Source organism: Petaurus breviceps, unplaced genomic scaffold (genome assembly GCF_028583685.1).
Source record: "Petaurus breviceps papuanus isolate PSGF00001 unplaced genomic scaffold, PetGlider_PUasm1.0 90879, whole genome shotgun sequence".
Lineage (NCBI taxonomy): Eukaryota > Metazoa > Chordata > Mammalia > Diprotodontia > Petauridae > Petaurus > Petaurus breviceps.
Window position 1 is genome coordinate 3716323 of NW_027187368.1, and position 16138 is coordinate 3732460.

Consider the following 16138-nt stretch of genomic DNA (forward strand, 5'->3'; position numbering starts at 1 on the left):
AGATTATTGAGGCATCTTGGTAGTTCAGTAGATAGAACACTAGACCTTGAGTCAAAAGGACCTGTGTCTAAATCTGGTCTCATATACTAAGCAGCTGTTTGGCCCTGGGCAAGTCATTTAATTTCTGTCTGCCTCACTTTCTTCATCTGTAAAATGGGCATAATGATAGCACCTATCTCCCAGGGTGGTTATGAAGATAGAACAAGATAATATTTGTAAAGTGCTTTGTAAAGTTTAGCATGCTATATACATGCTGGTTATTAGTAGTTACTATAGTGATATAATCAGGCCTGTAGTTTAGGAGATTAGCTTTTCTGACTGTGGAAATGAATTGGGGTGGTAAAAGACAGAGGCAGAAAGATGAATTAGGAGGCTCCTTCCATAGTCCAGGCAAGATACAGTAAAGTAGGGTGTTGGCTGCATGAATGGAAAGAAGGGGCCATGGGGGAAAATGTTGTGAAGCTAGAGAGGACAAAATGTGGCAACTGTGATTAGATATTTGAGGTCAGTGAATCCGAGGGATTGAGGCCGATACCATAGTTACCAACCTGGGTGACTAGAAGGATAGTATGTACTTAATAGATTCTCGTCCTGGTTCTGACACCAGCTAGTTGTATGACCTTGAACCTTAATCCCTCTATGTACCTCATTTTCCCCATTTGTGAAAAAAAAAAGCATTATGGACTAGAATATTTTAAGGCCCCTTCCAGTTCTAAATTTTATGTTCTGTGTTCTGATGTTCTGTGTTCAAAGGTTTCTCCCAGCTTTTGTTATTTGATAACCCCCTCCCCTTTTAAAAATACTTAGCTCTTCTACTAGTCCCCAATCCCTCAGTCTGATGTTACCGCCTACTACATTTTTTTTTTATTTATTGGTATCTGTGGTTTCCTGTTTGAAAAGGTAAGAGGCCAAGCCTTCTTGCTCAGGAATCAAGCTCTGAGGCTTGTGTGCCATAAGCACAGTACCCAAGAAAGACATTTTTCCTGCATATGCTCCAGGTGGCTTACAAGAGAAATAATACTCACAGGTAGCTGCAGATGAACATGTAGCACTCCAGAGAGCATGGCCACGGGAAGAGCCAAAGAATAGGGAAGAGAAGATGGGGCCCACGGGAGTATTTTGCTCTAGCTAAAAGTCAGAATTTCTTTGGTTTGGTTTAGAGCCCTCCTGAAAGATTATAATAATTTGAATCAAAAGCTACACCATTCTCCAAAGAAGGCTGCCATGTCACTTCCATACTGAGGAAACTTTAATGGCTCCCCATTACCCAGAGGATAAAAATCATTCTCTGTCCTTCCTCTTTCCCTTTTTTTTAATGATTCCATAAACTTTTTTTAAGGACACATTTGGCTCACTCTTTTCCTCAAAAAATTTTGACCCCCAAACTTCAAATATATCTCAGGATATAAAGGAACAAGTATTTCAGTGTTTTCTCCTCTTCTCTTGGCAGAGACAAATGATCTGGGGTCTAGGGTTAGAAGGGATCTTGGAGATTCTCTAGATAAGCCCTCTTACAGAGGAAGAGCCTTGGCCAGAAAGGTCATAGGGTCATGGATTGAAATCCTAGATTAAGAGGACTCACCCTTCACTTTAGAGATGAGGAAAGTGAATCCTGGAAGTAAAAAGACTTGCCCAAAGTCACACAGACAGTTAATGTCAGAGGTGGGATTTGGGCTCAGCATCTCTCACTCCAGAGTCATTGTTCTGCCTCCCCTATGGGAAGATAAAGTCCCTTTGCCACAGATCACAAATAACTAGTGTCGGAGCCAGGACTAGAAATCAAGTCTCCTGACTCCCCTCTTTCCAATATAACACACTGCCTCATATCTGGCAGGTACTTTCCAAAATGTGTACCACTATCATTTTTGGAGGCCTGTGGTACAACAGATGAAGAATGGTGCTAGAGTTAAAGGCCCTAGATTCAAATCCTGTCTCCCATACTTCCTACCCACGTGACCTTGAGCAAGTCATTTCCCTCTGAGCTTTGGTTTCATCATCTGTAAAATCTAGGTATTGGATTAGATAGCCTCTAATCTACTTTTCTACTTGAGTTCTGTGATTCTATGATTCTGTTGCCTACCAGATGAAACATATACTCCTTCCTCTTCTGGCTTGTAATGCAATGCCCTCTCCAGTCTGGTGCCAACCTCCCTTTCCAGCCTCATCTCATATTATTATCTGTCACTCACTCTAGACTCAATCTAAATTTAAATTACTCTGGCCCCCTGAATATGGATCAAGCTCTCCCACTGTGATTCCAGCAGCTCTTTCAAGATGCTCAGTAGAGATGGGTTTCAGGCTTTCACCTGAAGCAGTGCCAATGATTTTTGGAGGGCACAAAAAGGTGCCTTCAGAATTTTGTGCAGTGACTCGGGGGCAAAAACACATTAGTGCTGCTCACGTTGCTGGCATCACCTCTGGAGGAGGGTACTATCTGGATTAGCCTCCAGTGGTACCTACATCTGTCTCCACTACCTGCCAGGATTGGCTGAGGCATAGCAGACTTTCTGCTTTGGCTCAAACCCCGCCCCCTCCGACTGCCCTCCTTCTCTGCCCTCCTCTTCCCTCCCAGTCCGAACAGCTGTTTTGAGCTCCCTGCTGTTTTCGGCTCCTGCGTTGGGAACAGCATGTCCCTGGAAGGGGGAGCCAGGCCCACGGGGAGGCACCCAAACACGGTTTCCTGCAAGTTAGGCTGGGCTGGGTTCCACATCCTTACCCATTTTGCTTAATTGTCCACAGAGCTTTTTCCTTATTCCACTTTTGAAGGAGAACTAAGTGTTGCTACGGATTAGTTCAAATTAAAAGCCTATAAAATATTTGGTTCCTTTTCTTTCCTCCCCACCCCTTCCATTTAAATCCTTGTTTAAAATCTGCCCCAGAGGCTCCTTGTCCACAAATATTTACAGAGGGCTCGCTATGGGTACAACCATGTGTTGGGCATTATAGGGGATACAGATGAGATGTGAAAATCACAGCCCCCCTCCCTTCTAGGAGCTTACAGACTGTCAGAGAGACAAGACATGCTCATGGAAAATTAAACAAACAGGCAGACAGGGTATAATCTAGTACTCAGTGAATGCCACAGTAAGCACTATAGGAGTTCAAAGGAGAGAGAGAGCTCAGTGGGGTGGAGGCATGGCTGGTCAGGGATGACTGCACAGAGGATGTGGCATCTGAGCTGGGCCCTATAGAATGAGTAGGGCTTGTCTGGACTGAGAGGAGAGCATAAGAGGTGGAGGGAGGCATCATGGGAGGTGGATTTCAGCAGATAGATGGGAGCTAGATTATAAAGGGACTCAACATCTCTAGAGTTCCTATCAGTTTTTAAAGCACTTTTACAAGTATCTCTTATTTGATTTTCACAGCAGGCCTGGGAGATGGTTAGGGCAGAGACTGTTATCCTCATTTTAAAGATGTGGCCTAGGGAGGTAACTGTAAACTTGCCTGAGGCTACACAGCCTCGGCTGTGGCAGAGTCAGGACTTACTCTATCCACTAGATCAGAACTTGCTGGAGAAGTCAGATCCTTGAGCATCCAGACATTAGTATCTCAAAGAGCACTGAATGAGAAGTCAGAAAAAGACTAGCTCGAATCTCAGCTTGTCTATTTACAAATAATAGGTTTGCAAAGCACTTTACAAAACATTATCTCATTTGATCCACATGATAACCATATAAGGTAGGCACTGTTATTTTACCCAATTTACAAATGGGGAAACTGAGGCAGGTAGCCGTGAAGTGATTTGCCCAAGGCCACACAGCCAGTAAATGTTCATGGTAGGATTTAAACTACAGTCTTCATGACTCCGAGTCCATTTCATCACCTAGATGCCCGTAAGATCTCTGAGCCTTCAACAAGTTCCTTTCCATCATTGTGTCTCAGTTTCTTCATCTATAAAATGAAAATTGGACTAGATGATTATTGTTGCTATTCGGTTGTTTTAGTCACATCTGATTCCTTCATGACCACATTTGGGGTTTTCTTGGCAAAGATACTGGAATGGTTTGTCAGTTCCTTCTCCTGCTCGTTTTATAGATGAGGAACCGAGGCATGTAGGTTAAGTGATTTGCCCAAAGTCACACAGCTAATAAGTGTCTGAGTCCAGATTTGAAGTCATGAAGATGACTCTTCCTGATTCCAAGCCCCAGTGCTTTATCTACTGACTAGATGATACCTTAAGTTATTTTCTGTGATGACTGACTCTTGGTTATAAACCTGGTATTAGCAACCCTGTGTGTCTTGGGTGCAAGACACAACAAATTGTCTAAAGATGACAAGTATGGGATGGGAAAGAGGGAAGGCATCTTTGTTCCTAATTTTCAACAATTTTCTTTTCCACGATCCCTCTAGTGAAATGGTCTCATTACAGTCTCCTTTTCACCTATGAACAGACACATGTATGTGGAGGAATCTCCTTGAAGGACCACAAGCAGACCGCAGCCAACGTCAGCACAGAAGAGAAGGTAGATAAGAACATTGAAATGCCTTTTTCTCTTCCTTGGATCCTTCACACTGCCAGCCTAGGGCTGGACATCCAGGGAGCACTTGCTCACTGAGAGCTGCCTCCAGCTTGCCGCAACCATTTCTGGAGGGAGAGTTTCATAATGATTCGGCCTGTGTCGTGAGGGAGTCTGGAATTTCCAAAAATGCAAAAATAGTAGCTCTTTCTGGTGATTGCCACAGACTGGGGAGGATTTGTGAGAAAATTATCCAAGTGATGGAACTTTGTTTTTTCCAGGATGATTCGGAGCCAGCAGAGGTCCAGAGTAGGTGCTCCTTTGCAGACATTGGCTGCTCCTTCAAGGTAGGCATCATTTTGAACTTGGGTTCCAACATAAGAATAGATAGGCTGAACAAATAGCATTGACCACCAAGCCCGATTTCTTTCTCCCCAAAGCTTCCTCCCATCCTTCTTTCACATGCCACCAGATTGATCTGAAAGTATAACTTTGATGATGTTCCTTCATTGAGAAAGAACCTTTTTTAATGTTTCCCCATTGACCACAAGATCAAAATGACTATATTTTGTCTTTCTATTTCTTTCTCCTTTTCAAGTAATTCTATAAATTCTTTCTTTGAAGCCATAATTGGCTCACTTTATCCCAGAATTTTGGGTGGGATTTCCCAAATATCTCTCAGGGTATCATGATGAAGTCTCTCTTCTGGGAGACAGCACTTTGAATATTTGAAAGCAGTGCTCATGTCAAGTCCTTTTATCAGTAGGCTGAACATACCTGATTCCTTCAAATGGCCCTTGTGGCATATTCACAAGCCGTTTAATGTTTTCAGTACTAGTCTGGAGTCAGAGTTTAATCAGAGTCAGAGTATCTGGGCTCAGACTCCAACTCTGCTACCTACTACCTATATGACCTTTGCTAATGTCATTTAACTTCTCTGGGCCTCGGTTTTCTTATCTGTAAATTGGGTAATTTACTATTACTCTTTCAGATCTTTTGCAGCCGTGACCCTCTTCTAGCATCCCTTCACTTTATCACTGTCCTTAAAATGTGGTACCCAAGACTAAACTTGGGTGGTAAATAATACTCTAAATGTTGAGTTTATTTAAGATTCCACTACTGCTTTATTATCTAAAAGATCCCACATGGCATCACTGCTTTGTTCTAATTGTCTCATTTTGGTGGGGGGGGTAATCTTTTAAAGATCTTTTAAATAATGAAAACCTTTGGTCCATCCATGTCTGATGTGATGTTCTGTATTTGACATTCCTAGAATTTAACATCAGAGTGTCTCACTCCCCCTTTATTCAGACATTCTTCTGCATGTTTGATGATCTCCCCCCCCACCCCATTTCAATAAAAGCCCCTTCCCTTTGTAACTTTGGAAGGAGACACAAGTTACTGAGCTACCTCTGCCCTTAGGGTTAAAGCAGCAAGCTGTTTCTCTGGGGATCTCCCCAGACCTGAGTTGTCTCTCAGTCTTCTCTTGACCTTGACCACCTCCCTTGCCTCTCTCGACAGGGTAGCCAGGAGATGGTGAAGGAGCATGAGGTTTCCTCACTGAGTGACCACCTAAGGCTGCTGTTACAGCTCGTGAGCCAAGTGAAAGCCCAGGCAGATCCCAACAGAGGGAAAAGTAGATCAGGCCTCAGTCATACCACACCAAATGTGAATCCCCTGGAGCGAAACCTGTCCGACCTACAGCTGCAAGGGGCTGTGGAGGTCAATGGTGACCTAGAGGCCGACTACTTCCATGCGGCCTCCGATACTGAGGAGGAGCTGGCCCTTCAGAGGTTCATGAAAGAGAAGCTACTTGCTGAGCTGGAAGAGAAGCTGCATGTGTTTGAGAATATTGTGACTGTCCTGAACAAGGAGGTGGAGGCCTCGCACCTGGCCATTGCTGCCTCTGTGCACCAGAGTGGGCTGACGCAGGAGCTCATCCTGAGCTTAGAGCAGAGGGTGAGATGCCACGGGCAGCCCAGTCCCACAGTCTGGGCCAGCCAGAGACAAGCTAGAACAGGCCAAGTTCACTGGTTCTAGACACAGAAACATTTGTTAGGTGCCAACAAGGTCTTGTGCCAACCACTGGGGGAGACCCAGAGATAAGGCAGACCAGGGTTTATAATCTAGTGGGGGAGATAAGATATGGACAGAAGTAACAATTCTATGAGTGTGTATACACATGCATACGCCTGTATGTAAGCAGACGTATGTTTATATAGTGTATGCCATTGTAATTAGTATGTGTTATATATTATATTATTTGCATGTTACTAAGTCTAGCAATGGAAAAGATTGCTGGATTTGGAGTTAGGTGATCTGGGTTAAAATCCTGATTTACCTTGCGTAAATTACTTAACCTCAGTTTCCTCATCTGGAAAATGAGGTGATAGAATTAAATCTAACATCCATTCCAGCTATAAAACTAAAATCCTCACATGATAAAGTTTATATTATTTTAACTACATATGATGTCTTCTCTCATCCCCTCAGTTGGAAACCCCTTCCCCTCTCCCTTCCTAACACTGACTTTACATAGTACTTTCTTTTTGGACATTTTTAAAGCATTTATCATGTAGTATCATGTATAATAGTTATGCTTTGGGGCAGCTAGGTGGTACAGTGAATAGAGCACCAGCCCTGGAGTTAGGAGGACCTGAGTTCAAATTTGACCTCAGACACTTAAGACTAGCCATGTGACCTTGGGCAATTCACTTAATACCAATTACCCTGTATTCCCCCCTCCAAAAAGCCCCCCCAAAACAAAAAACAATAATTATGCTTTAAATTCTATTAAACTATTAATGCCCTGAGGAAAGAAGCATATTTTATCTAAACTTTGTGTCTTCCCCCAGTCCATAACACAGCAACCTAAATACATGTAGTGCTTGTAAAATAGTTGGTTATGTGACCCTGGGTGAGTAAGTCACTTCACTTCTCCATGCCCCAGGTAATCCCCTAAAACTTGTTGCAGATGAGCTGCCTCTCTGAATGGACAGAGTGAATTTCCTTACTTAAAGTTTCCTACACCAATGAAATCCAAGGCATAGACTCCCAAAAAGTTATATAATAACTAACAACTGGAATGATACAACTCTTGGAGAAGTTGGGAAGAAAGTACTTTTCAAACCTTAGAGTGCTCCTACTATGATACAAATTAGGCTCTGTGTGTGTCAGAATAATAACAGCATATGCATCTATGATGATTGAAGACTCATCTCCACAGGATTATTTTAAGGTATATAGTGAAGATATTATTCCCATTTTGTGGATGAGGACACTGAGTCTCAGAGTGGGAAAATGATTCTCCTAGGGTCACACAGCTAGAAAGTAGCAGAGATAAGACTAAACCTAGGTCAGATCCAGCACTTTTTCCATTCCACTTCTAATAACTCACATTTTCTTGGTACTTAGCTCTTTTTTTCATAACAGTCCCACAGGTATTATTTCCCCTGTTTTTCACATGAGGCAGCTGGGGCTCAGAAAGTTAATTAAAACCTGTCCATGGTCACATAACAGGTGAGAGCCAGGACTTGAACCTAGGTATTTTCACTTCCAAGGACAGTATTTTTTTCCCACCACCTTGTTGTTGACTTCTACTCTGCTCCCAAGAAGCCATGGGGCTCACCAGATAATGGATAGTATTGGAATGTCTCCAGAGTTGCAGAGGTTGATCTGGAGTGGGGTCCCTATATTCCAGGTCATGGATTTACAACAGACCCTGGCCCAAAAAGATCTTGCCCTGACCAAGTTGGAGCAAAGCCTCCATCTCCTGGAGGAGGCTTCCTATGATGGTGTCTACCTATGGAAAATCACCAACTTCACCAGGAGATGTCATGATTCTGCATGTGGAAGGATGGTCAGTCTGTTCTCACCAGGTAACAGCTTCATTGTTTTTTAGTTTGAAACACAGACACAGGCATCTATCTTAGTGCTTCTAAAAGAATAAGGGCTCACATTCCCATAGTGCATTAGAGTTCACAGAGTGCTTTCCCCACAACGACCCTATGAGATAGATGATGCAAATATTATTATACAGATGAGGAAACTGAGGCCCAGAGGTAGTAAATTATTTACTAAAAGTGATGGAACCCTAACTCAGGCCTACCTAAGTCTTCTGATTCCAAAATACCACACTGCGTCATCAATAATAATAGAACAAACCAAGTATCTCTGAAGTGCTTTTCTAACATATGTGGACATGTCCACGGTGGCGTTAATTGGAACATATGGACAGAACAGAGCATGATGATGTTTTTCACTGGGAATGTGCTTGGTATTTGGGGAAGGAGAAGGAAGAGGAGGTAATCCTTAGCTAATAAGTTTTCCCAGGAGTAAAATTTGTCCCATTAGAAATGTGGTTAGTGAAATGTTTATGGACTGGCATGATTCCAGCTCACTAATTGGACATCTACACCTACTGTCCCATGAGCTTATACTTTAAACTAAACATGTTCAAAACCAAATTCATTACATTCCTCCAATAATCCCCCTGTACGCTACTGCTAAAAAATAACCCTGTTTCTTCTTTTCATTTCCCTAGTTTTCTTTGTAGTGCCATCCTCCCAAACACCCAAGGTTAACATTTCAGGGTAATTTCTGATGCCTCTTCCTTTTAGTTCCACATCGAGTCATTTACCAAGTTTTATTGATCTATCTTCCCCTTCCCTATCCATATAGCCACCACCCTAGTTCAGACCCTCTTTACTTCTCACCTGGACTATTACACTAGCTTTCTGATTGGTCTCCCCATTTCTAGCCCCTGCCCCTTCCAATCCATCCCACATACCATGCTAGATTAATCTGCCTAATATGAGGCTCTGATGGCCTCATTCCCTTGTTCAAGATTTTCAGTGGTTTCTCATTGACTATAAAAGTCAATAATTCAGAGATTGACCTTCAAGGTCTTCTAACTGAATTATATTGTTATGAATCTGTTGTATTTGCAATCCCATTTCTTCCAAATGTAATATATGCCTTTCCTATCTAGTGAGTCATCCCTTATAACAAAGACAAGAAAAAGAAAGAGATAAAGCATTTCAGGAAAAGCTAACAAAGATACCAACCAAGTTTAACAATATATGCAATATACCATACCCATAGTCCCCCACCTCAGAAAGGAAGTGAGGGTGATACATTTTCTAAAGTCTTCTCCAGGACCAAGCTTCTTGGTCAATATAATTATAAAATCTCAGTTTCATGTTTTTTATTTGTTTGTTTTTTCTTCATTGCTGTAATTGTGTTTATTGTTATCCTGACTCTGCTTATTTTATAATTTCTGATGGCATTAGTAATATTTCATTGCAGTATAAATGTTAAATAATAATGCTACCTTAAAGAACCTGAGAATTTCAGAATTTCAGGTTATATACTACTCCACTGCTTTGTCTGTCCTCTGAGCAATGTAATTGATCGAGTCCTTAGACTTACAGACATTTAGAGCTAAAAGAGTCTTGGAGGATCATTGAATCCAACTCTTCCATTTTTTATAACTTAGATAAGTTACATAACTTTGGGTGAATGTTTCCTCATCTGTAAAATGGCCATAATAACACTTTCACCATCCACCTCACAGGGCTTTTGTGAGAAAAGCAATATGCATTTTCTAGATGAGGACACCAAGATCCGTAGGGAGGACATGACTTACACAGGCTAATCAGTGGAAGAACCAGAGTCTTCTCACTCCTAGCCTATTGTCCTTCCTACTATACTATACATATGCAGTCTGAATGCTATTGTCTATATCTCTGTGCTTGTATAGATGTATTCATATGTGTGTATGAGTACATATATTATATATATGTTTATATAATGAGTGTGTGTATATGTGTGCTTTTATGTTTCTCTCTAAAACTAGGGAAAATATTCTAGGAAAAATATTAAGCACCAGGAAACCTTAGCTTTAGAAATGCCCCACTGCTGTCGCATACAAATATATGTATATATGTGTGTGTGTGTGTAGATATATATACGTACTACATACACACATTTTGTGTATATGTCTGTATGTGCATATACACATGTATAGAAATATATTAGTTTATATACATGTACTAATGAATGAGCATACGACTTTGTATGTGTGTATATACATATATGATCATGTATGTGATCATAGAGCTGGAGCTGAAAGAAGTCATCTTAAATATAATCTAGTCCAACACCTTCATCTTCAAATGGAGAAACTAAGGCCCTGAAGGGTAAGGGACTTATCTATGGTCATCCAAGTATAGTTGTAGCAGAATAGGGATTCAGCCTGAGTCTCCATTAATCTAAATTCACGACCCTTTCCACTGCTCTCTGCTCCCTATATATGTATTTTTATATAGAAATGTGTATGAGGGAACCTGTAAGCATGCGTGTGCACAAGTCCATGGTCCTGCCAAGAGAGCTAAGGGCAGCTCCAAGCTTGGGGTAGGAGGCCCCAGCAGCAGGGACGGTACAGCCTCAGACAGGACACAGCTCTAATCCCCACACACACAGCTTTTTACATTGAGTTTTGCCAAAAAGGGAAAAGACAAACTGTGCCTCAGGCTTCCTGCTATTCAAAAACTAGAGAGAAGAGATGAGTCAAACCCTCGCCTGGGTCTCTCCTCTGGCCTCCTCGCCTCCTCCCTCCCCAAACTCACCAGAGGTTCTGCCCCCAGCCCTCCAGAAACTGCTATTTACAGTGACATCTGTTGGAATGTTTCTCTAACCCAAGTCCAAGAGGCCCCATGCTGTCTTTCTCTCAGGCTAGTGCAACAGCCTCTTTTCCAATCCATTCTTCATTTAACTGCCAAAGTAATCTTTCTAATGTATAGGTCTGGTCATGTCACTCCCTTTCTCAAAAATCTTTAATGGTTCCCAATAGCCCGTAACATAGAAATCCTTTAGCTTGGCATTTAAGACCCTTCCATTTAAGGCCTTAAGCCTTGGAACTTGAGATTTGTCTGGATCTCTCCTTTCCTCTTTGTATATGTGCCATACCACTGTACCCCTCCCCCCTTAATTAGATTGTAGGCTTCCTGACAACCAGGATCTAATTTCTGTATCCCTGCCCCCAAGCACATCTTCTGTGTTATATGTGCTTAATAAATGTCTGCTTAATGGTGCAATGGACATAGGTCTGGACTTAGAATCAAGAAGACCTGAGTGCAAATTCTACATCAGATACTTTCTAGCTGGGTGACCTAGGCAAGTCTCTTCTGTCTGCTCCAATTTCCTTATCTCTAAAATGGGGATAATAATAGCACTTACTCCCCAGGGTTGTCAAGTGAGGGAAAGCACTTTGTAAAATTTAAAGTGCTATGTAAATGTTAGCTATTATTAAAATTAATTTTGCTTTCTTATGGGAGATTATTTGAATATTATTGGAAGGAATATGGGAAAAACAAACATCCACAAAACTAACCCCATACTCCTTTCTTGATTTCAGCTTTCTACACTGCCCGATACGGCTATAAATTATGCCTTCGGATCTACCTGAATGGAGATGGGACAGGAAAGGGGACACACCTTTCACTGTTTATTGTGATCATGAAAGGGGAATATGATGCTATCCTGGAGTGGCCTTTCCGGAATAAGGCAAGTGGTATAAGAAGTGAAGAGGGTCTGGGAGCCAAGTAACCGGGGTTCTGGCCCAGCTCTGCCAGTTACTTTCTATGCCAGCCAGTTGCTTGGTCAGATCACTTAACTTTTATGAATCTCAAGTGATTCACTGGTGAAATGGGGGTGACAATGGTTTCACAGTTGTAGACAAGATTGGACGAGATAATGTTCAAATCTCTTCCAGGTCTAAGTTCTCTGATTCTGTATGTTTCTTCCGTTTACTCCAAGCCTATCCAACAAGTGTTGATCCCATGTTTAATTTGTGTAGCTAAGCCACCTGGGCTTGATGCTGTTGAAGGATGAAGAAAAAATATAGCCCCAGACTTAAACTCAGGAGATAAGGCTCCCACTAGTGTGAGAAAGAGAATAATGTAGAATAGATGGCAGATAAACCCCACAGATAGTTGGTGCATAGGGTTTCAGAGGAAGGAGAGAGAAAATCACTCAAAGTTGGGGTGGTCAGGGCAGACTTCACAAAGCAGATGAAACCTAAACTGTCCCTTATAGGATGTGTGAGATTTGGATAAGCTGCAAAAAGATAGAAAAGAATAGCAGCCATGTAATGGAGTGAAAACACATACACACACACACACACACACACACACACACACACACACACACATGAGCGCACGCCATCAGGGAGACTCCTAGAATGTATAGGGGACAGTTTGGTTAAAGCAGAAGATTTACATGGGAAAGTCATAAAAGATAAGTTTGGGGCTCATAGAAGGTCTTGAATGTTAAGATAAAGAACTTAGCCTTGACTCAATAATCATGAAGACCAATAATGATTCTTTGACAATGTTTCTTTGATATGTGATACAGACAGATAGACAGACAGACAGACAGACAGACAGACAGACAGACAGACAGACAGACAGATAGATAGATAGATAGATAGATAGATAGATAGATAGATAGATAGATAGACAGATGATAAGGATATAAAGATAAATAATAGGCAAAGAGAGACAACAGAGACTTTCTATTATGTATCTTGTCTTTCTTTAGGCTAGCCATTGGTGGAACTATGGCCTGACCAAATTCAGCTCACTACCTATTTTTGCATATGCCTGGGAGCTATAGTTTCTACATTTTTAAATACAATAAAACTTTATTTTAAAATATAAAAACCATTGTTAGCTCACAGGCCTGTAAAAAAAGAGCCTTCAGGCTGGATTTGGCCCTCTAAATGTAGTTTGCCAATCCCTACTTTAGACTGTAAGCTCCCAGAGGTAAAGGCAATGTCTCCTATTTCCTGAATCAAGCATCCAACCTGCCTGCCTCCCTGCTATGATGTGGCCTGCCTAACTGACTGATAACTGACTTGGTCTTCTCTTAGTTTACCCAAGCTAAACTGCCCCAGGAGTCCTTGAGGACAGAGAACACAAAACCTTAATGTTAGAAAGTCAGACCTCGTAGGTCAACTAGTTCAACTGATAGTTGAAGAAAGAGTCCCCTCTGCAGAACCCTCAGTAAGGTTGTGTCATCTTTCAGACTTTGTCTGAAGACTTCCTGTGATAATCCACTCATTACCTCCTAAGATAGGCCGTTCCATTTTTGAGTAGTTCTTACTATTAAGGCCATCTATGCAAAAACGGTCCTTATCATCCTAGTTAGAAAATCCCTTAGGACAGCAGCTGTCAGGGTAGGACTGACCATATAACATAGAATACAGAACACAGAATGTTAAAACTGGAAAAGAATCTTAGAACATAGGCTATTTAAACACTAAATATCGATTCCCAGAGATAAAGGGGACCTGAGTGTCATCTAAATCAGCCCTTCCCTGAACCAGTCTCAGAGGACTGTGCCTCCCTCTGTCCCCACCTCATCCCGAGTCCTCATTCACTGAGCAGTAACTCCCCTTGCAGCAAACCTGGCTTTTAGCCAGAGATCAGCATTGAGCTGAGAGCTCCAACAAAGTACCTTACATCCTTTCTCTCATCATTCTCTAGGTCACATTCATGTTACTGGACCAGAACAACAGAGAGCACGTTACTGATTCCTTTCACCCAGACCCGACCTCAGGCTCCTTCCAGAGGCCTCAGGGAGAAAGCAACATAGCCAGTGGCCGCCCAATGTTCTTCCCACTGAACAAACTACAGTCCTCCAGACATGCCTATGTGAAAGATGATACAGTCTTCCTCAAGTGTATTATAGAAACTAACTCATAAACCTGAGATACAGAGGACCTTAGAGGAATGCTAGAACAAGAAAACACTTAGAAAGAAGTTGATGCAAAGAATCACTCTCACTGTTGGAAAGAACCTCAGAGGCCATCTACCCTGCATAGATAGATCTCTTCTTTAGCATTCCAGACAAGTGGTCATCTGGGCTCTGCTTGAACACTTCCAGTGATGGGGAACTCACTACCTCTAATGGCTCAGCCCATTCCATTGTTGGACAGCTCTGTTACTGGGAAATTCTTCCTTAAACCTCCCTTACCACTCTTTGTTCTTGAGCCACACAGAATAAATTTACTACATCTGAGAGAGGAAAAGGGCTTGGTTCAAGGCAGAAAAGTCCAAAAACCTGGGTTCAAGCCCTATCACATGTCCCACAAGCTATATAATCAATGGCAAAAAATGATTGAACTTTCTGAAATTCAATTTACTCACTTCAGGAATCTCACAAGTCTGCCCCCACCACTACCACCAGAACTTTTTGGGGTCCAGTGAACTGGCTACTACCCATGGGATGGTTTGGATGGAAGTATTATCCCCACCCCACCCTCAAACCCATTGTGTTGTTCAAATTCATAGTTGCTCTGTGCTCTCTTAAGCAATCAGATGTTACTTTATGCTAGCTTGGTATACTCTCTGTCCATTGCCTGGTGGCCTGCTTGACCAGATAGGAAGACAGACAGATAGATAGATATAGACAGAGTAAGCATTTAAGTGCTTACTGGAGAAGAGGACCAGATAGTGAGTTAAGGTTGGAATAAGCATGGATCCTCCTGAAATGGCAGTCCTAGGGACAATAGGGTAGTAGAAATGACATTTCTCAGGAAATAAGCAGACCTGGGTTCTGGTATCTACTTTGCCAATAACAGTTATGTGAAAAAAGTGCTTTGTCAATCCTAAAGTATTAGAGAAATGTGAGTTTTAATTACAAGGTCCCAATTAGTACAAATAATGAATGAGTGGTCTTATCATTTGAATTTGCACTGCATTATTTCCATTGGTCTGGAACTAATGACTGAATTTTAACTTTGAATTTTGAACATATGTAGCCAATTTATGGAATTCATTGTTTACACTAATTGGGATGTAGCTGTACATACAATAGACAATCCATTGATATAGATGGTGACTCATATCATGAGGTTTGGGAGTTCTTCAAGGCTAGAAGGTCGTGATGAAGGGCAATTGGAAAGGAGAGAAGAAAGGATGTGGAGAAGGAAGACTGAAAGGGAAGGAACAGAGTAGGCCCACAAGTGAAGTGACGAAGAACAAGGTAAAACTGTCCATGGAGGTAAGGAAACAATGGAAGGGCCATTTGGAAAGAAACAAAATGCCACCAGAGACCATCAGAATTCATTTAACCAAGGTAGAGCTGCCAGCTGGGGACGGCTTAGGAAACATTTCTGATAGGGTATTGTGATGATTGTGATTGTGATAATTGTGCTAATGTTTTCCAAAACCATGTGACCATACATATAAAGTGCTTTGCAAACCTTGAAGCACTATATGAAGTAAACTATTTTTATTATTTTGTTGGATTCTGATGAAAGCTCTTTGAGAGAGGCTGGACAGAGATGATTTAACCTCATCTTATAGAAGGGAAAGCCGAATCAGAATCAGAGAGGCTGCCCAATGTCATTGTCCAAGATGAAACTTGAACACAGTCCTGTCTTCTGTTTCTAAGTCCAAGGTCTTTCTATTATAATGTGTGTAGTAGATAATTGTAAAAAAAATAGCCCTAAAAGCCAAATCATAACTTGTATACTACCAACCTTCCCTTCCAAGTGTATCCCAGTGGAATCAGGTTATAGTGAGGCCCCAGGACAACCCTGAAACAGTCACCAAATCGAAGCCTGCGTAAAGCTAATAGACAGAAGCTGGAAGAGTTATTTATTTTGAAGCTGA

The 16138-nt window shown here is 41.7% G+C and overlaps 1 protein-coding gene across 3 annotated transcripts in view; it reads left to right on the plus strand.

Moving 5' to 3' along the window:
- TRAF1 (TNF receptor associated factor 1) overlaps positions 1–15761 on the plus strand; it is a 28671-nt gene extending 12910 nt beyond the window's left edge. For all 3 annotated transcript variants that reach the window (XM_069073796.1, XM_069073795.1, XM_069073794.1), the window contains 6 exons: positions 4392–4463; positions 4739–4804; positions 5979–6416; positions 8158–8335; positions 11875–12023; positions 14006–15761. In XM_069073796.1, coding sequence (XP_068929897.1) covers positions 4392–4463; positions 4739–4804; positions 5979–6416; positions 8158–8335; positions 11875–12023; positions 14006–14224 — 1122 coding nt within the window. In that variant the 3' untranslated portion in view covers positions 14225–15761. The remainder of the gene's footprint in view (positions 1–4391; positions 4464–4738; positions 4805–5978; positions 6417–8157; positions 8336–11874; positions 12024–14005) is intronic.
- Positions 15762–16138: the final 377 nt, after the last annotated feature.